Source organism: Chrysochloris asiatica, unplaced genomic scaffold (assembly GCF_000296735.1).
Source record: "Chrysochloris asiatica unplaced genomic scaffold, ChrAsi1.0 scaffold00008, whole genome shotgun sequence".
Taxonomy (NCBI): Eukaryota; Metazoa; Chordata; class Mammalia; order Afrosoricida; family Chrysochloridae; genus Chrysochloris; species Chrysochloris asiatica.
The window spans coordinates 34,712,589-34,734,158 of NW_006408526.1; the positions used below are offsets into that span (position 1 = coordinate 34,712,589).

A 21,570-nucleotide genomic window follows, 5' to 3' on the forward strand; every position below is an offset into this window, starting at 1 on the left:
ACAGACTAACAACCAAGCAAACAATATTAAGATTCATCCTTACACTGGAAATTTTGACACTAGCATTTCTGTAAACTGGAGGCCTCACTCGCGATACTTGCAAACCTCCATGCCTTCTACTGACCATCTTATTTCATAGATGTTCATTCATATTAAAGATCATGGGGCCCTTTGAGAAATTTATTGGGTGACATTTTGTTTCAAGATGGAGAAGTGAACCACAAATTGAACGTTAGGTGCACCTTGATAATGCTGTAGCAATTCAGCAAATTTAACTGAAATGTCAAATACTTCCAAAGTTTTCATGAAACAAACCTATAGAGAGTTGAAGTAAAACAGACTGACTCTAGAAAATTTCATCATGAACCTAGGAAAAAGGAAAGGAATCACATTTATTCTGTATGTGATATGAAGCTATTTTTCCCATGTATCATCTCACTTAATCATTCCAGTTGTGAGACAGATTGGTTATTCCCATTCCATAGAGAGGAGAACTGAGATTTCAGAGCACATATGTTGCTCGTCTAACATTACAGAGTAAGTAGAGAAGCTGAGCTTGAGCCCAGAATATTTGTCTCCAAATCCAGTATTTCGTTCACTAGATCACTTTACCAAATGGGTCCTACCCGCTAAACAGAAGAGATTGCGTGAGAGGGTGAGTTGTGGGCTAGCCTACACTCTCAGATCAGAAGGCAACAGTCCATTGCCAAGGTTATGTCCAAGAAAAACAAGCATCTTGTCATTCTTAAGTGAGAGGTGGGGACATAAAATAAGCAATGTAGTTGGACCCAGAAAAAGCAAGGGAAATGGAACAAGAAACAAGATCAAAGATTAATCAAGTTGTTTTAGAACTAAGTAGGCAAACAGGGAGTAAATGGAATTGTCTTTTCATTTGACGCTGGTATGCTGTAAGGTTGAGTTGAAAATATCTTAAAAGTGCTTAAAATGCCTTGCTGGACTGTATAGTTGTCTCTGAACCTGAAATTATTCTCACCATCTTTTGTCTTACCATCTCACAATGTCTGCTAAGTGTGCTAAAGTACCACTATGCAAGAGATGGAAGAAGCCCTAGAGGCACAGTGGTTAAGCAGTTGGCTGCTCATTGAAAGGTCAGCTGTTCAAACCCACCAGTCACTCCTTGAGAGACAGATGTGGCAGTCTGCTTCTGTGAGCTTTACTGCCTTGGAAACCCGATAGGGGAGTTCTACTCTGTCCTGTGAGGTTGCTATGAGTCAGAGTTGACTCGATGTGAATAGGTTTAGTTCTGGGCTATACTTGAGTCAAGAGTTTGGGTGGTACGGTGTTCAGGCATTAACCAAAAGTCAGTGGTTCAAACCCACCAGTTGGTCTGTGAAGAAAGGTGTGACAATCTGCTTCACAAAGATTACAACCTTGGAACCCCTCTGTTGTTGTTGTTGTTAAATGCCATTGAGTTGGTTCTGACTCATAGCAACCCTGCATAGGGTTTCCGAGGAGCGGCTGGTGGGTTTGAACTACCGACCTTGTGGTTTGCAGTCTAGTACTCATCCTACAGTGCCACACCAGGAGTTCAGAACCCCTCTGGGGAAGTTTGATTCTGTCATGTAGGGTTGCTGTAGGGTCATCATGAGACAGAATCAATTCAACAACTTAGTGGCCCTGGATTTGGTTTATACATGATAGTGCAGACAGGCTAACATGCTTGACTTCCAGGACATTGGAAGTTGGAGTCCACCCAGAAAAGGCACTTTGGAAGAAAGGCCTCTTGATCTACTTTTGAAAATTCAGCCTTTGGAAGCTCTGTGGAGCACACAGTTCTACTCTGACACACATGGGTTCACCAGGAATGGCAACAGACTCAACAGCAACTGGTTTTTACATATGAGGTGCTGTTGCTGCTCACCCAAGTTGGTTGCGCAGACACATGTAGTGCTGCCGGCTTGAGGTCTGTATGGCAGCAGTGTTGTGTCTAGAATAGGGTAGAGTCTATCTGTGGAAACCTGGGCTGCCGAAATCAAAAGAGATCTAGAAGATGAGCTAGTTCCTGGGCCAGCAGATTTGGCAGCACCTGAGAGCTTGTTAGAAATGCAGAACCTCAGGCCCCCACCCCAGACTGACTCAATCTGAACCTCTGTTTTAACAAGATCTCCAGATGATTCCTGTGCACATCAAAGTTTAAGAAGCACTGATCTGTTTGTTCCAAGCTTATCCTTGTTCCTCTGGGGCATCTGTTCACATCAGGCCTTCATAGAACTTGGGCAGGAAAATTGGGCAGCTTAGTTGATTTCCAACTTTCTGGCAGCTTTTTCTTAATGATCTCAGGTCTGAGCCTATGCTGAAACATTGCGCTTTCCACGGTTTCATTTAAGCCTATTTTTGTGATTAAACCTAACTTCTAGACCCAAAGCTCCTTGACCATATTCCATTAGAAAAATTAAAAAGGAATTGCTCTGAACAGAAGCCTTCTGTTTGAGGAGGGCTAGAGGGGCTGGGGCAGATGGGATGATGTGTGTGGGTTCTGGTGCACTCAGCAGGCAGCTGTGAAGGTGGGGCAATGCCTGGTGACTGACGGGTAAGAGGAGGCTCCCAGCACACCCTGGGATGGCTCTTCTCTCATTGGTTGGTGGCTGCTCTGGGTTAACAATTGCCAGGTGTTCTGTAGTGAGAGCTATAGTGCCCAAGAAATTAATTTAAATAAAGTGAAAAATAGACAGTAGCTGGCTGAGAGGAACAGGCCACAGAACACTACCCTGCTTGGGGTTATGGAGGTGGATGTGAAGCTTGACACCAACTTCCTGTGTGTTGGTGGGCAGGCCGTTTAACCTGAATAGACTGGTTTGGTTTGGTTTGGGATTTTTTTTTTGTCATTGAGAAAGTGGTGGAGACTGAGTGGGGAGGGAGGTGGCATAAATGCCTGGCAAGCTGTTACCTGAGTCATTCTGGGGTCTTTGGCCATGGGTTCAACATGCCAGTCAGTTTGGAAAGAAGGCAAAGTAGAAAGTATGGAGCGCATTTTCATGAAGCCAAAATTCATTTCCCCCACATGGAGACTCCTTCCACTGACCCACGTGGAGTCAGTTGGTCAGTCCTGTGGGGACACTCCACCACATCTTTCTCAGCCCCCTATTCAATCAGGTGGAATGGCCAGGAGATTTGCCGGGAAAGGGAGTGAGGGACACTTAAGCTGATATTCAAGTCCTGTGGTCTGACCTCTCCTGTGACCCCACAGGCTCCGTTTTCCGGGATGAGTTTGATCTGGCCATTCTCCAGCTGCAAGAGAACAACCGCCTGGAAATTCTGAAGCGCAAATGGTGGGAAGGCGGGAAGTGCCCCAAGGAGGAAGACCACAGAGCCAAAGGTAAGGACATTCAGGGCTCTTCCCCTCCTGCCCTAGAAGATCAAAGTGGCTGTTTCTCGTGTCTGGAATTCCTGGTAATGATTTCTAGGGCACATTGAGAACTAGCCTTGGGTTGACCGTAGGACAAGACAGGCTGCCTTTGGGCCAGTCCTGAGCCAGGGTCTTGCATGCTGTGTAGACACCCAAGTGTCCACCTGGCTCACAAACTGTAAAGGCTCTGCCTCCATGAACTTCCCTGAATCCAGCCACCTCTTATACCCAGCATCTACCTGGTCCTTTCCTCAATACCTTGCACCTGTATAATTACAATAGCCTGGTGTCTTTCTTCCATTCATACACATTGTACTTTCTCCACAGTGTATCCTTCGCCACTACCCAGTGACTGCTGTTAAAATGCAAGCCAGACTACAGCATCCTTTTGCACAAAATTTTAATGGCTTCCCATCTCACTCAGAAAAAAAAAATCCAAACTTTCAAGGCCTTACATGATCTGCTCCCACTTTACCCACTGCCATCGGGTCCATTTCCATCATAGCAACCCTATAAGACAGAGTAGAACTTGTCCATTAGGTTTCCAAGACTGTGGATCTTTAAGGGAGCAGACAGCCTCATCTTTCTCTTGCAGAGTGGCTGATGGGTTTGAACTACTGACCTTGCTCTTAGCAATCCAGTGCTTAACCCACTGTATCACCAGGGTTCAGTTCCCACCTTTGACTCCTATTGCTCTCCTCACTGCCAGCCTCAGTAACACCGGTCTCTGTGTTCTCCAAGGTTCCTGGCTTATTGTCACCTCATACCCTTGGCACTTGTTCCCTTCCCCAAGATCTCTTCTAACTCACCTTCATTGACCTCCTCTCAGAAACTCCCCTCACAGACGTCTTCCTCCTACCCTACTAAAAATGCCCATCACCCCACATTCTCTACCTCATCTCCTTATCACTACCTTGTTTTTTTCACAGCCTATATCACTACCTGACATTATATTTTCTATTTGCTTGCTTTCCACCTCCTTTACCAAAATGTTCAGTTTCATGAGAGAAGTTGTTGGTAAGTGCCTTCTAGTTGGTTCCAACCCATAGCAACCTTGTGTAGGGTTTCCAAGGTGCAGCTGGTGAACTTGAACCACTGACCTTGCAGTTGAAAATGACTTTGAAGTCCAGCACATTAACCCACAGTGCCACACCTCTGTCTTTTTCACAGAACTGGCCACAGGGTCTGGCAAGCAGAGTTTATTGAATGAATGAATGAATGAGTGAATGTTACCTTGCTTTGAATCTAATGCAGTCACTGACTGACAGATGGAGTTGAGTTACAAGTTTCTCACACCCGGGTTTCCTGTAGTGATACACATCTTGGTTAGCCTGGGACACTTTCAGATGACCTAGGCTGTAGATCCACAAATGCCTGTTATTTATTTTCAGAATCCTATACGCAGGGTTGGAACTGACTTGATGGCACTTAACAACAACAGCAAATTGATTCTCAGAGTTGTGGGTTGGACAATAAATCATAGGATCACTATATAATCTACTATACACAGCTTTGCTAAATTATGCAGCAAATTTACCTGTACACGGCCACCCCCTAGGAAGGCAGCTGAGGAGTAAAATGAATGATAGGCGCTTCACTCTCGGCTCAGCATGAATGATTATCCCTGGTGAGACACTGAGGGAAGAAAAAGGCATTTCTAAGTGTCTAAGCCTGAATTCTTCCCTACAAGGACAGGTCCCAGGAATACTGACTGAGGGGGCCAGTCATTTACATGTCAGAAGGGTGGGATGGAGTCAGCACTGCTTCGTTCCCTAGAGAGAACTCCCTTCTGGATTCTCCACCCGCCTAAGGCCAAGGATGAGCATGTGGAGGGCAGTGGAAATAAGTGGATGGAAAACTGGGCAGACCTCCGTTTGAGTCTCAGCTCACCTGCCTGAGTACTAGTTCTGGGTGCTTATGCATGTGAGTGGCTGGTACACTCGAACCACAGACCTTGTGGTTTGCAGTCCAGTGCTTATCGAGGAAGATGAGGCTTTCTGCTCCATCGGAGAATTAAGTCTCAGAAACCCTATGCAGGATGGCTGTGTGTCCAAGTCAACTTGAGGGCACTTAACAAGAATGCATGTTATTAACACGGCTGCACCTGTTTCCCTCCCTTTGGAATGAGGACAGTGACTAGCACACCATAGGATTATTGTGAAGGTAGAATATGAACTAGCAAAATGGTGCTCATAGCATACCTATTATGGATATTCATCCTGACACCATACTGCCTGAGGGAGCTTCAAAGAGTTCATGGACAAATTCCATTATCTTACAATTCCATTTTTCCATAAACTTTTTGAAGCCCCCTCATACTGTTCTGAGGACATCAAGGGACTCTTAATTTTGTTAGTTGTCTGCAGGGGAGTTCTTTTTACTCAGTCAGCCAGCCAACCATTCAATCATCAAAAATGTGTTGAGTAACAGTGGGGTGCCCCAACAACTGGGAATAACAGAGAAAGGCTATAGGTTTACAGTCTAGGATTGTAAAGTGATTTGCGCAAACAAAGCCAACATACTTGAAGTGATTAGCAAACCATTCTAGAAAGGAGCCAATCTACTTTCTAGGACGGGGATGGGGGGGTGGGGGGGCTAGGAAATGTGGAGAAGACTATTTGTTCCCAGTTTAAAAAGATTGGGAGGGCATAGGGGAAATTGTTCAGGAACTTTTGTAGATTATATTGAACAAAGTAGATGTTGAAGATCCCCAGGATCCAAGCAGGTAAGGATGTGGGAGGAAGGAATTCCAAGCAAATAAGCATCTTGAGAAAAGCTGTGTCGGCAGGAATCAGTGTTCACACCACACCGGGACTGCTGCTGGTGTGAACAGAACAGAGAAGATTCAAGTCCGGATAATTGGCCTGTGTTGTAGATGTTTTGTACTTGGGAAGAGTGTAGGTCCCAAAGTCCTTCTCCACCATCCCCCTTAGCAGGTCTGGGATGAAAGAGAGAACTGGATAGATGGACATGGATGGGACATTATTTGAATCAAACTGAGACTGTAACAGTCAAAATACATTTGGCTTTAATAAGTTAACATATGTTAATGGTATCTAAAAGCTACCCAGAGTCCTGGTGCGGCGCTGGGGGAGAATGCACTGGACCACAAGGTCAGTTTGAACCACATGGTCTGCATTTTCAACTCACCAGCTACCCCTCGGAAACTCTATACTGGGTTGCTATGAGTTGGGACTGACTCGACGACACTTAACCACAGCAACAACAGGCCATGCTAGGAGTCTTGATGTGGCACTGTGGGAGAATGCACTGGACTGCAAGTTTGGTTTGACCACACGGTTAGAAGTTCAAACCCATCAGCCGCTACTTGGAAACATTATACAGGGTTGCTAAGAGTAGGAACAGACTCAAAGGCACTTAAAAACAACTTAATAAAAAGTTGTTGTTAAGTGCCATTGAGTCAGTTCTGACTCATAGTGACCCTGTATAAAGTTTTTGAGGAGCGACTGGTGAGTTTGAACTGCCAACCTTTCAGTCAGGTGCTTATCCTACAGTGCCACACCAGAACTCCTTAATGACAAGACTGTTAAGCTGTTAAGTGCCATGGAGTTGGTTCTAATTCAAAGCGAATTAAGGTTTTCTAAACCCTAAACTAGGGTTTCCAAGGAGTGGCTTGTGGCTTGTGAGTTTGAACTGACGATCTTGTGGTTCGTAGTCCAGTGCTAATCCTACAGCGCCAACAACAATTTTTTTTTTCCCAAGTGCCACCGAGTCAGTTCTGACTCACAGCAACCCTGTATAGGAGCAGCTGGTGAGCTTGAACCACCAACTTTGAAGTTCAAACTGACCTTGCAGTCCAGCGCATTACCCCACAAGTGCCACACCAGGACTCTGCCAACAACAGTTGTTGTTGTTGTGAAGTGCTGTCGAGTCAGTTCCGACCCATAGCGACCCTGTATAGGGTTTCCAAGGAGCGACCGGTGAGCTTGAACCGCCCGTTCTAAAGAGATGAATGGAAGTAGTTGTGCTTAGTTTCCTACCTGGTCTTCTCACCCAGAGCTCAGTACTTGTTCCTGTCTCAGCACAGCTGATGGAACATACGCGGTGATGCAGGGAGGCTGGGTTAAAGCAGGTGATGATCAAGGGCAAGGGATTCAGACCCACCAGGTCTAATCCACCAGGTCTAGTCTGCAGGCTCTGGTAGGCATCAAGTCTGTCCTTCCTCTTTCCTGCAGTCTCAGATTTCCGGGGTGCTCCTTTCCTTTTTAAACTTAACCCTGTGAAGTCACTGTCTTTATGAGAGTCACCACTGAGTTGATCTCATCTCTCCAGTTCTCTTTTTCAACCCAGACCTCTGAAAGAAGCCAAAGACCGTGTCTTTTGCTTACTTGTTCATGTAGTTGTGTTTATTTATGAATACTGCTAATTACTATGGGAAAACAGATGGCGGGTAGCAAACTTGGCAAACACAGGAAGGTGACGCAGGATCTGGGTGCCTTACAGTTTTCATGCATAGGGACTCAGTATCATTCTTCCATTTTTGATGTCACCCAAAGTCCAAAGAACTTGCCTCCTTCACCAAGAGAATGGAGTTCATCAAACTTACACCCTGCTGCATGCCTCACTTGTCCGGATGACAGCCACTAGGATAGTTCTCCTCCATGAGGCAGTTTTGATAAGTATCAAGATCATGAACATTGGGTTAAATGGACTCTACTCCATAGATGGCCCTATTACAGACAGTTGTGGAACAGCACTGAGACAAATCAGGGTAAGCCCTCAGCAAAGTGCCTGGCACAAAGTAAATGAGAACTCATTTCATGTAAAAATCTAGACCTAAAGGAGAAATTAAGGCCCAGCCAGAGATCTGAATGGTGTCGACAAGTCATAAATGCACCCACCCATCTTGGGCTGGGTTGCTCTTCAGAAAATACTTAGGATATTTATTTTGTGTCTGTTGACATGTCCCCATAGACTATGAGTAACTTAAGGGCAGGGACTGTGTTTTGCTCATTTTTGTTACCCAGCATCCAACGTACAACTTGACATCTGTATTTGATGAAAGATGAACAGCAAATAAATAAATGAAAGAATGAGTAAATGAGAAAACATTTCAAGAATCTCCAGACTAAACACCACTTGCCCTCTCATCCTTGATCTTTTTTCTCCCAGCTGGGAACCTTAAAACCCTGATTTGTTGTTGTTGTTGTTGTTGTTAAGTGCCACAGCGGTGCTGTATAGGGTTTCCAAGGAGTGGCTGGTAAGCTTGAACTACCAATCTTGTGGTTCAAACGGAACTTGCATTCACCCACACCACCACACCAGGACGCCAATACCATGTGTGCTGTCATGGACATTCTTCAGCATCTCCAACAAGTATTATATGAACCACTGCATACCAGGCAAGGTACAAGGCTTTGACATTATGAAAAGAAATAAGACATGGCCCTGCTCTTGAGAGGTTTAGAGCCCAGAGAGGGGCACACACAGTAGCTGTAAGGGTTATATTATAGAAGTGCTTTAATCAAGCTATAAAGAAATTGTAAGAAGCCCAGAGGAGGAAATGATTAATTCTAATTGAATGGCCAGGGAAGACTTGACAGAGACATTTGGCCTGGACCTTGAAGTATCCATTAAATGTCATTGCTTTAGGAATGTTGTAGAGCACAATTTGTTACAATCAGAATTAGGCTGACTAAGTAGGACAAGAAGGGTGCTTAGAGAACACTGAAAACTGGGTAAACGCATTGGAACTGCAAAGCAGGGAAGGAACTCATAGCAGAGGAGACTGAATGCATGCCCTTGAGGATCTGCGACTATAGATTAAATCAGCCCACCATGTTTGAAGTCTCAAAGCCTTAAAGTTTTCTGTTTTCTTCTAAATATACATGTGAATTTTGCATCTTACTCTGGAAGTTGAAAAAAAAAAAACAAAAAAAAAGTACAAGAACCCACAGCCATAGGGTTTCCAAGGCTGTAAATCTTTATGGGAGCAGAAAGCTGTCTCTTTGCCCTGCAGAGCAACTGATAGATTTGAACTGCTAACCTTATGGTTAGCAGTCTAACACATAATCCACTACACCACCAGGACTCCTCACTCTGGAAGCAGCAGTCGAGAAATCAAAAGACATATTGCATTGGCCACATCTACTTCAGAAAATCTTTGTAAGTGTTTAAGAGCAAAGATATCATTTTGAGGACTAAGGTACACCTGACCCAAGCCGTGGTATTTTAATGGCTTCATATACATATGAAAGCTGGACAATAAATAAGACCAGAAGAATTGCTACATTTGCATTAGAGTGTTGGTGAAGAGTATTAAATAGACCATGGACTGCCAGAAGAATGAACAAATCTATCTTGGAAGAAGTACAGCCAGATTCTCCTTTGAAGCAAGAATGGTGAGACTTCATCTCATATACTTTGTACATGTTATCAGGAGGGACCAGTCCCTGGGAAAAGACATCATGCTTGGAAAAGTAGAGGGTCAGCAAAAAAAGGAAGACTCCCAACAACATGGATCGGTACCATGGATACAACTATGGGTGCAAACATAACTATTATGAGGATGGCGCAGGACCCGGTAGAGTTGTACAGAGGGTTGCTGTGGGTCAGAGCAGGAAAGGATATGTTAGACTGATTCTTGCTGTTGTTAATATCTGCCTTCAAATCAGACTTATGTTGACCCTGTGCATAGACTATGTGACTCAGAGGGTTTCATTGGCTGGTTTTTGGAAGTAGACTAGCAGGTCTTTCTTCCAGTCCATCTAAGTCTGTATCTTAGTTCTCCAGTGCTGCTGTAACAAAATACTACAATTAGATGGTAACTTTAATAAACAGAAATGTATTCCCTCACACCATTGAAGAGGCTGGAAGTTCAAGTTCAGAGTGGTGACTCTGAGGAAGGCTTTCTCTTTGTGGGCTCTGGGGCAAGGTCACCTTTCAGCATCTGTAGGCCCAGCATTCCTTAGTGCTTCATGCATTTGCCATCAGTCTTCCCCTGCATTCCACCGTGCACGGACCCCAGGTCCAAAGGACAAACTCCAACCCTGGCATTTCTATCTTGGTGGTCGTAGGTCCCTTTGAGCTTGGCTCACTTCTCTCTCCTTTTATATCTCAAAAGAGATTGACTCAAGACATAACTATTCATGTAGATTGCATCTGGCCTCATTAATATCAGAGAAGTGAGGATTGATAACACAGGAAAATCACATCAGATCAAGGCTGATCACATCAAGTCATATCATGGGGTTGATTATATTTTATTAGGTCTCATCATGAAGGTGGTAACTAAATCTTAACTGCTAAACCACTGAGAATCTTGGCCTAAATGATTTGACACAAAACCTTAACTTTCACAGTCTGGAGGCCCTACTGACACCTGTCCAGCATTAGAGCAACATACAAGTATCTACCTACCGCCAGGTGGTGGCTACGCATGAGGTGAACTGACTGGCAGTCAAATCCAGATCTCCTGCATAGAAGATGAAAATCCTACTATTGAAATACCAATGCCGCCTTCTAAAATGTGGGGTGGGGGTCCCCAAGAAGAAGCAAGCAGATGTAGAGTGGTAGTTATGGCTCCTAGACTCCAAGAGGTTTTTGCTTGCTTCTGGAGTTTGGGGAGTTTCAGAAGTAAGTGTCACACCACAGTGAAGGGGAACTATGAGTGATGGCAGAGAGTACCAGAGACAGGCCTGAGTTTCCTGGATCCCAGACAGCGATACTGGAAGTCCAGGTAGAATCCAGCATTAGGCCAGCCACCTTCTCCTTACCCCCATGCCATGTCACATAACTGTCCCCCTTTCCAACCCCAGAAACAAAATACATCCTTGTTGTTGTTAAGTGCCGTCGAGTTGGTTCCGACTCACAGTGGCCCTGTCTAGGGTTCCCAAGGAGCAGCTAGTGAGTTTGAACCACCGACCTTGTGGTTGAAACTGACCTTGCAGTCCATTGCTTTATCCCACAGCGCCACACCAGGACTTCTAGAGAGATGTATTTTATAAGGAGAAAACCTTGATTTTAAACCTGAAGTGACTGAGAAGTCGCTACGCTTTTGGCAATTGGGTGGCATTGGGAGCTTGAGGCAGAGATTAAGTTCATTTGTCAAAAAATAAAGTTATCATCTTTGCAGAGTTATTAAATATGGAAATTTGTTCTTACACTCTAGAGTTTTAGGACGGCAGATCAGATAGCAGCAGAGTTGAGGGTGGAAGGAGAGGGAGACAGGCAGGGAGCTCAGGCTCCCAGGAATGATGGAAGGAATGAAGAAGATGCTCTGTCTACTCTGCACTTTGGGGCCAAATGTTTTCTGTCACAGAGGAAAGAACTAAACAAATGAAAAGGGAAAATAAGCAGAGGGTGGCATCCTATGGAGGTCCTGGATGATGCAGGAGCTGCTCGAGCACCGTCCCCCAACCAGTGTGAACTTTCCTCTCTGTACTCGTCCTTTGGAATGAGAGGTGAGCAGTACTCATAAGTGGTAATGCCCAGGCATTGAAGCTGTATGGGAGATGTTGCAAATCACTGTAAAAGCCAGGGATTCGGCAGCCATCCCAGCCATAGCAACTCGTGCCAGTTTAATGCAGTGGCTCCATTTGTGCCATGGCAAGAGCCCAAGCAAACATTACTCAGAGAATAAAAGGCTTCCTGGCCACACGAGGCTCCTCACGACCTCCTCCAAGCCAAGCGAGAAGCACTTGCCTGGTGCATGAGGCACCATTGCTTGGTTTCTTTCTGGCAAATGAGTCATCCAGGCATGGGTAGATAATTCCCTGCTCAAGCCCCAACTTCCCCAATCCCCCCTCTTCCCCTGGCTGTGGCAGAATAACACGACCAGCCCAACATGAAAGATATTTGCCTTTACGTCTTTAAGTGGCCACCAGGAATCAAGCCACAGGAGCATCCTCCACCCCCACCCCTTGTGACTCAGATTGAACAGAGGACAGTAGCTTTAATTAGCTTTCTAAAGCAGCTCCTAGGTGATCTTTCTTTTTTGTGATTTGAATCCATTGGCTTTCACATGCACCTAAAGAAATGGAAAAGTCTGGAACAGGCAGAAAGGGAAGGAGATGAGGGGAGTCCTTGTTTTTCAGAGACCTCAGAAATGGGGGAATAGCTCTAGGCAGTTTGGTTTCAATTAGAATGGACCAGACAGTGCACCGTGGCTAACAGAATCCTTTTCTGCTTTGTTATCCTATGTAAATATGAGACGCTTCAAAGAAAAGGATCTAGTGCTGCCTCAATTCCAATCCAATATTATTTATTTATCTAATAATTATTATCCAATTATTTATTATCCAATATTATAAATTATCTAACGTGCTGCCAAATTCCAGAGAAGAATCCTAACACTGGGGGATGCCACCAATCCTGAGTCTTTTGGGCCAAGTCTTATTTGGCTCTGCTAAGCCTCTTTGCTTCTTGTTCCCATCCCTCTACCCCAATTTCTTTGCCTGCCTCTATCTAATTCAGTGACCATCTATCTTTGAAAATAGCTTTAAAAATCAAAATAAAATGGCAGATCGTGTGGAAGACTCAAGGATTTCAAAAAGGAGCAGGTTTCATTCCAAGCTGTTTTATTTTCTTCTGCCTTCTCTTTGCAAAAACCCTTGTTTTATTTATTTATTTATTTATTTATTGCTCAATGTCTATAAAAAGAAATATCACTAGCCACTCACAGATGCCGGCATCCCAGTTCAAGAGGATTGGATTACCAGAGGCTTTGCAGACAATTGCTAGTGAGAGAGATGGTTGGTGAATTCCAAGGAAATTAAATACCTTTATCTTGAAAAACACCAGCTCACAATGAAGCTTCAAAGGCACATAAATACAGCACTAGGCTGTGAAAATCAGGGTCCCCTTTCAAGGATGGAAAGGAGGCCATGGCATTGACTCCCAAAATCCTTAGAGAGCAGGAAGTTTGCTGTCTGGCACAGTGGGAATGAAAGTGTGAGACATCTTAGCAAGAGTGGGGGCGTGTGAGGAAAGGAGGGGAATTCTGGGGACTTCGGTTTTCCTCTCTCTTCTCAGGGGGCCCAACCTGGTTATCCTGGGTCTCTAGTTTCTCTGGATTGAGCCAAGGCTGGAACCTGAATGTGGGAGTTTAGATAGTGTCTCATAGAGATGCTCACAGAGGAAACCTCTCCCCAATCAGATTTATTGCAGGGAGATGACAGCCTCCAGGAGGGGAGTGGGGAGGCATGGGGGCAGGCTGAAGCAGGATCAAGGCAAAAGTTAAGTCTGTAACAAAAGAAATCAGTGGTTACAAAGCCTGCAGACAACTTTTTCTGGAAGCTGAACCAAAGTGAAGTCAATATATCATTGATTCAAAGATTTGACGTCCTGTTTCAAAGAGAGAAGGAGCTTTTATGAATTGACTGGCAGCCTGTTCAGAGGACCTACTTGTCAGTTGCTCTGGGGGCGCCCAGGAATGGATTCCTTCATCAGGATGTAGCTTGAGTTCTGAAGTTATGGGGAATGGTGCTGCGGTGCATTGGCTAACATCTCAAGCAGCTGTTTGGATTCTGGCATGGCTACTTGCCAGCCTCGCAACCTTGGACTAGTTACCTGGCTGTTGTTGTTGTTGTTGAGTGCCGTCGAGTCAGTTCCAACCCATAGCGACCCTGAACAGGGTTTCCGAGGCTGTGAATCTTTACGGGAGCAGAAAGCCTCATCTTTCTCCCGCGGAGCGGCTGGTAGTTTTGAACTGCTGACTTTGAGGTTCGCAGCCCTATTCGTAACCACTACGCTACCAGAGTTACCTGGCTACTCTGTACTTTATTTCCTTGTTAAGAAAGTGGATGTAAAGATAATGCCTGTTTCCAAGAGCAGCTGTAAGAATGGATTAAAAGTTGATGGTGGTACCTCACTCATAGTTATTGTAAGTTACTATGGAATGGGCTCTCACTCATAGCCCCCTCATGTACAACAGAACAGTGTATTGCTTGGTTCTGCTCCATCATCGTGGTCATTGAGGTGCTCGAGGTCATTATCAGCCTAGGGATGGGGCAGCTTATCTTCCCGCAATAGATCAGACCATATTCTGTTCTAAACCAGAGAATTTTCACTCATTCATTTTCAGAAAGAGATCACCAGACCTTTCTTCATAGCCTATCTTAGTCTAGAAGCTCAACTGACACCTGTTCAGCATGGGTGATCCTGCTGGTGTTTGAAATCCTAATGTCACAGCTTCCAACACCATAGCAACACACAAGCCACCAAAAAGTATAGCAAAATGACAGACGTAGTAGTAGACATTCATAAAGGCCAGTTGGATTTTATAAAAAGTTCTAGCTTTGGGGTCAGACTTATATTAGATCCACCTCTCAGCTATGACAATTTGGGCAACTTAATAAATTTCTCTGAATTTGTGTTTCTTTAGTTATAAGATGGGGACAGTGAAGCCTGCTTTATAGTATTTTTAACAATACTTGAATGAGACTGCAAATGTCTTTAAATGAGCTGCTTGAGCTCTTATTTTGCGAACTTGTCAAATGCCTGTTCCCATACTTAGTGTTTTGATGAACTGTAAAATCGGTCACAATGCCTCTTCCATCTTTTTTCTGTTTTGTGCCCTTCCCCCTACTTTTCTACCGCCACTGTTTCTGGCATCTGCTGGGTCTAGTCAGTGAGTATCACTGTGAATGAAAGAAGAAATGGAGAGCATACTATTCCACAGTCCTCAATGGTACAAATGTAATGATTCAGTTTCTATTTTCTGGGAAAGTCAGAGAGGCCAGCTGCTATTTCCAAAAGAAGAGTCTGTGGAGACTGGCCATTTAATGCATCTGTAGGGATGTAGGTGAGTATGAGAAATCTTGATGTGATGTGGGGCTGCTAACTGCAAGGTTGGCAGTCCAAACCCACAAACCACTCCACGGGAAAAAGATGAGACCATTTGTTTCTGTAAAGATTTACAGTCTCAGAAACACTGGAGCAGTTCTACGCTGTCCTATCGGATTTCTGTGAGTCGGAATAGACTCAATAGATTTAGGGTTTGGTGAGCATGGCTTGCAAACAGAACGTGTTTGAGAGCCACAATGGTGAAGGAATCCATGTTCTTGTCAAAAGCTTTTAACCTGGGACCATTGTTCTGGTGTGGCGCTGTGGGCTAATGCATCAGACTACAAAGTTGTTTTAACTGCAAGGTTGGTGGTTCAAACTCACCAGCTGCTCCTTGGAAACCCTATATGGAGTTACTAAGGGTTGGAATTGACTCGACAGCACTTAACAACAACAACATTATACAGAGCTCAGCACTTTGTATAGTGCTTATTAGCTCATGACAACTCCTCCATAAGCTGTTGACTGAAATCAGAGACTAGATACATTGTCCCTTGATGGGACTGTGACACCAGACTGTCCCCTGATCTCAGCCGCTGCTTCTGTGGATCCTGGGGCCTCTGAATTTGTGTTTCTTTAGTTATAAGATGGGGACAGTGCTTCCCCCTCTTTGTACAAAAGAACCTCGCCTCTGCATCTCAGGCACAAACCTCCACCTTGATACCAGGAGATGGGAGCCCGTGTGTGGGTGGTGCACAAGGTCAATGTGCTCAGCTACTGACTGAAAGGTGCGATGCTCAAGTCCATTCAGTAGCATGTTGGAAGAAATGTCTAGAGATCTACTTCTGAAAACTCAGCCTTTGAAACAATATGGTCTCCATGAGTGGAGTTGACGCCATGGAAACCAGATATTCTGTTTGTTTGTTGCCAGGAACTGCGGGAACGTTTTAGGGGTTTAAGGTCTAAGACAAAGACACATCTACATCCCAGAATTTATTATTATCCAGTCTGAACTGAATGAAGAGCAGGTGGGTAGGTGGGTGGGAGGAGATTCAAATCTCTTCAAGGTGCTCTCTTCCAATTTGCCATTCTCTTCTTTAGTTCCAGAGACAAAGAAAGTTACGCATTTGCATTTGTGAACTATCATTTGTATTTATGGGCAATCTGTGAGTGACACCAAAGTTTCAGAGGAGAGCTCTATTTTCTCTCAGCCAATGCAGCATTATTACTAGGGCATAATCAAGGTTCAGAGTCATAAGTGTCAGGAGAAAATCTCCATTCTAAAAGCCATCTGTCTAGATGACTTAAGTGTGGTCCCATCTGAAGAAGGAAGGGAGGGTGGTATGATAGCTTCCCGGAACCTCTTGCAGGTGCTTTAGTGTCTGTGAGGGTCACGAAGGCTTTCTAGTTAGGCTGGAGGGAGTCCACATCAAAGGTTGCTTCTGATTGATGGCTGTGTGCTGTGGAAAGCATTTGACTTCGAGGAGAATGACTGATGGCAGTGTTAACTGGAACTGCTACACTCTCCTACCGCTCCCGTCCCGCTTGCCGCTCCATCTGTTTCTCAACTCTGACTCTGCCAGCAAGCTATTCTTGCTTCCACTTTCCAATGAGTTCCTGAAGGCAGAAATGGTATACAAGCCTTGCCTCAGCCAGGCATCAACACCCATGATTAACATGCTATCCCTGAAACATAAGAAGCTGGGAAAAAAAAGGAGTTGGGGTGTTGTTCCGGTGACTCGTGGTTTCTACCAGAATCCAGCGAAAACTGCAGCTCCTCCTAGGCACTTTCCTTGAGCTGATCAGAATGGTCCCAGCACAGATCTCATGACCATTCATAATCCTCTTCTGCAGCACCATGCCTGTCCTGGCCCAGAATGGCCAATCCACCTTGTGATGAGTTGTGTTAGGGTACTGTCCCCACACTGGCCAGCCACTCACTGGTTCTGTGCCATCTGCCTCTGTGATCAGGCAATAATGTACTGTCTCATTTTACTATCATTTCAAACAACATCTCATTAGGAATGGATGCATAACACTATGGATTTCCAGCGCTTTTAATAATGAAGGCCTCATTTAACTAACAATTGTGGTTTAATTAGCTGCTTGGAGAGAGAAGTGTGAGGGTATGTATGCACATGTGTGGGGGGAGGGGAGAGGAGAGGATGAAATCATCTTTCATTGTTGTTGCTGTTTTTTAAGTGACATTGAACTGGGTTGCTTCCATCACATAGCAGCTCTATATAAGGTTTCCAAGGCTGTATCTTTGTGGGATCAGAAAGCCTCTTCTTCCAAAGAACAGTTGGTAGGCTCAAACCACCAACCTTGTGGTTCCCGTCTGGTGTTTATCCTACAGAACCACAACACTCCTTTCATCTTTCATAGCAGGAAGTTAATAGATAAAATAACAGTGCAGGTTCGAAACCCACCAGCTACTCCTCATGAACTCTATACAGGGTCACTGTGAGTCAGAAACTACTTGATGGCACTTAACAACAACAACCTCTGGAAGGAGCTCTTGTAGTGTAGTTGGTTACAAGTTGGGCTGCTAACCACAAGGTCAGCAGTTTGAATCTACCAGCTGCTTCATGGGAGAAAGATGAGGCTTTCTGCTCCTGTAAAGATTTACAGCCTCAAAAACCCTATGAAGGGTCACTGTGGGTCAGACCTGACTCCAGGAACATAACCACCACCTACCTCTGGAATGTCTTTATACTTCTTTCTGCTCATTCTTTCAACAAACTTTAATGAAGATCTTATTATGGGCTGGGTAACATAACTGTGGGGTTCTAGAACTGAACAAGACACTATTCTTACCCTCAAGGAATTCACAATCAATTGGGAAATACTGATATACAAACTTAAGCTAATTTATTACTGTATGCAGTATGAGAGTGATCCACAAAAGAGGTGTAACTAACAGAGATCTGAGGAGGCAGCCTGGAGGAGTGATGTGATCCCTGAGCTAGGTCTTTTTGTTTGTCTCAAATGAGTTGCTTTAATTCCAGGTAGTACAGAATTTTGGGCATAACAAAGATTGGAGAGTAGCTCTGGCAGGATTCTGGCCTGGGTTTACTGATCACACAGCTAAGATAGGACTAAAGAGATGGACAACTGTAGGGTTTTTCTTCTTCTTCGTTTTGTAAAAAGTTCATTCTTAAATGTACAACAGGCTCCAAGACAACACTTCAATCTAACTATAGGTGGCAAGAGATGTTCTAGCAGGGAATCCAATCGCCACAGTCACAAAGAACAGATTATTTTTTTTGCCAGATTTCTTAGTTCCACCTGTGGACAGGGGGCCCTTCCCTGCAGCCTTTGCTTTTAGCTCTTCAAGTTTCTTCTGCTCTTCTTATTGTTTCTGCTTGAAAGCCTTATCTTCCTCATCCATTTCCTTGTTCTGGTTTTTTTGAGTTGTTTCAGGGGCTTCTTCTTGCCACTTTCACGGCCTGACATGGTGCCTGACGCCCCTTCCCCAAACCTGCCACCAAAAGCAGCACCCCCTGAACTAGGTCTGAAAGGAACGATTGGAGTTAGCCAGAGATGGGGCTGGATATGAGGCTAGGTCCCGGGCAGAAGGTTGGAGCAGCAGTAATATGTGCTAGTAACCATTTCTGGGTTGCTAATGAATGTGTCAGAGTCCTGGTATGGAGCTGTGGTTAATGCACTGGACTGCAAAGTCGGTTTGAACCCAAGGTCAGTGGTTCAAGCTCACCAGTTGCTCCTATGCAGGGTCACTATGAGTCAGAACCAACTCAAAAGACACTAATAACAACAACAACAACAACAATGAATGTGCCACAGATAGAGTTTGAATTTCAAAAAGTTCACTCAGGCAACTATGTACCAGGGATATCTTTTCGGAGGCTGCTGTAGTGCTCCAAGCAGGAGGCAGAGAGTGTGGACTAGGAAAGGAGTAGGAGGGACAAAGGGAAGGGTAAGAAATTAAAAACTACTTAGGAAGTAAGAGCATCAGGACTTGATAATTGCCAGTTCAAGGAGAGAAGCGAAAAATCACATTGCCATACAGGAGGCAAAGTTATGAAAACTGCTTCGATGCAGCCACACACTGGGCTTGGAGGTACATGATCTTAGTCTCAGAGGACACCAAGGTCAATTGGCCTAATGTAGTCCGCAAAGACAATGTTTTACATCCTACTTTGGTGAGTAGTAACTAGGGTCATAGGAGTTTATAAGTAGCCATCTAAGGTGCAGTTATTGGACTCTCCATATGGAAGCAATTATTCCAGTGGACTAACGGACCATGGAATATCATTCTCCATAACACTAAGACCAGAAGAACTAGATAGTGTCCGGCTGCCTCTACCAACTGTTCTGAAAGGAATCCTATTAGAAGATCCTGGATACAGTGGGAGACAATTGTGATACAAAATCATAAAAAAGACCTGACACAGACTGGTGAAACCCCCGAGCCTATGACCCTTAGTCACCCTTCAGGTCTAGAACTGAACTCACTTTTACGGCTCAAGTTTCAATCAAACGATAGATCTGAAAGAATAATAATGCTATTGAGGCTCACACACCTTAGAATAATCAACCACTTGAGATAAAAAAACAAGACAGCATTTACCCCAGGACAAAGTTCAGAAGGGTTAAGAAGGAAGGAGAAATGGAAACAAGAGACACAGGGAGAAAGTGGGATAAGTGATGTTGCATTGTGGGATTGTAGTCAGTGTGATGGGGAAAAAATGTGTATGAATTGTTGAATGGAAAACTAATCTGTTCTGTAAACCTTCACTCAGTTTACAATAACAAGTTTTTAAAAAAGATAGCGTGAGAGGACCACATGCCAGAAAAGGATGACAGAAAGGTGTCCCCGAGCAAGCAAAGGATATTGAGAAGATTGGAAAAGATCTTTATAAAAACCCATGAAAGGGGTGTGGTTGACAAGGTCAAGTGCTAAGAGCAATCAAGTCAGATCAGGACTGGAAATTCTCCAGTGGGTTAGAAGCACAGTGTTCATCAGTGACCTCAGTGACTGCAGTGACTTAGGGCCAAATTGCATGGGATGAGGCATGAATGGAAGGACAAAAGTAAATTCAGAACTGAAAGGTTGATTTTTACTTCAGATACCACAGTCAGGGTAGGTGGGGCCAGAAAGCTTTTCAAAAGGCCAAAGCTATGTTTGTGGCCAGAAAAAAAAAAAAAGAAAGAAAGAAAGATTGGCTTCAGAATGCAAAAAGAAAATTGCAAAATTAAATTAGTACATGTTTAATTAAATATCTCTAGAATGTAACATTGTTTCAACTTCATTAATTTTTAAATTTAATATTCATAAAAACTTCATTACATTTAGAAACAATTTTTAGTTAGATTTTCTCATTTCAAAAACATTCTCCTCCTAGTATGTAGAATGATTACTGAAAAATAGCAGCCAATAGTAAATTAACTGCTTCTTGTTGCTCAGTAATGTTGCAAGTAAAAATTTTAAAATGTATTTAGCATAAGATGTGGATACATTTTCCTTTGCTGTCTTCCCTGTGAGATGAGGCCTCTAACTGAAAGATTTTTAAGGGCTTCAGAATGCCTCTACAGAGTTCTGATACAGATGACTCTTTCAAAATGCTTAGCCGTGGAGGTAAGAGAGAAAAACAAGGTATTCGCTAGACAAAGTTAGAAAAGGGAGGAGGACTTTTGTTTTTCTTTAAGAAAGGAGAGACTTGAGTGTGTGCATTTGCAGAGAGCAGGAGTCTGTGGGAAGCAGCTGATTAGAAGGCAAGGGGAAGTGACTAGAGTTCAGGTGTTTGACCTAGAGGGGTTATCATGGATTGAATTGTATCTCCCAAAAATAGGCATTGCAAATTTTAACCTCTATGCCTGTAGTTATAATTCCATTTGGAAATCGGTTGTTTTTGTTTTATTAATGAGACAGAATTAATGTTGTTCTTAGGTACTGTGAAGTCGTTTCCAAGTCCTAGAAACCCTGTATAGGGTTTCCAAGAAGCAGTTTGAACTACAGACCTTGTGGTTCGTAGTCCAGTACTGATCCTACAGTACCACACAAAGAGTCAGGGTTAGTTACTGTAGGATGTCTTAAGTCAGTCTTTTTTGAGATGTTGTTGCTAAGTGCCATTAAGTTGGTTCTGACTCATAGTAATGTATACAGTTTTTGAAGAGCAGCTGTTGGCTTTGAACCACTGACCCTTGTGGTTAGCAGTCCAGTGCTTATACTATAGTGACACACCAGGACTCCCTTTTGAGATACAGAAGAGATTAAACAAACAAGTGAAAACAGCAGAGATGGGGAAGAGGGAAACCAAGCCACATGAAGATCCTATGGAGCAGAAACTCAGAGAGACAAGGACCTTCCTTCAGAGCCGAAAGAAAAAGAAAAAGCCTTTCCCAAGGGCTAGCAGAATTCTAGACACCTACACTGTAGCATAGTGGTTACGAATCGGGCTGTGAACTGCAAGGTCAGCAGTTCGAAACTACCAGTG

At 44.0% G+C, this 21,570-nt stretch overlaps 1 protein-coding gene across 1 annotated transcript in view; it reads left to right on the forward strand.

Annotated features, from left to right (window-relative positions):
• Nucleotides 1-21,570, forward strand: part of GRIK4 (glutamate receptor, ionotropic, kainate 4) — a 499,211-nt gene that overhangs the window by 468,179 nt on the left and 9,462 nt on the right. Inside the window, exon 18 of the mRNA XM_006833921.1 lies at nucleotides 3,209-3,337. Coding sequence (XP_006833984.1) covers nucleotides 3,209-3,337 — 129 coding nt within the window. The remainder of the gene's footprint in view (nucleotides 1-3,208; nucleotides 3,338-21,570) is intronic.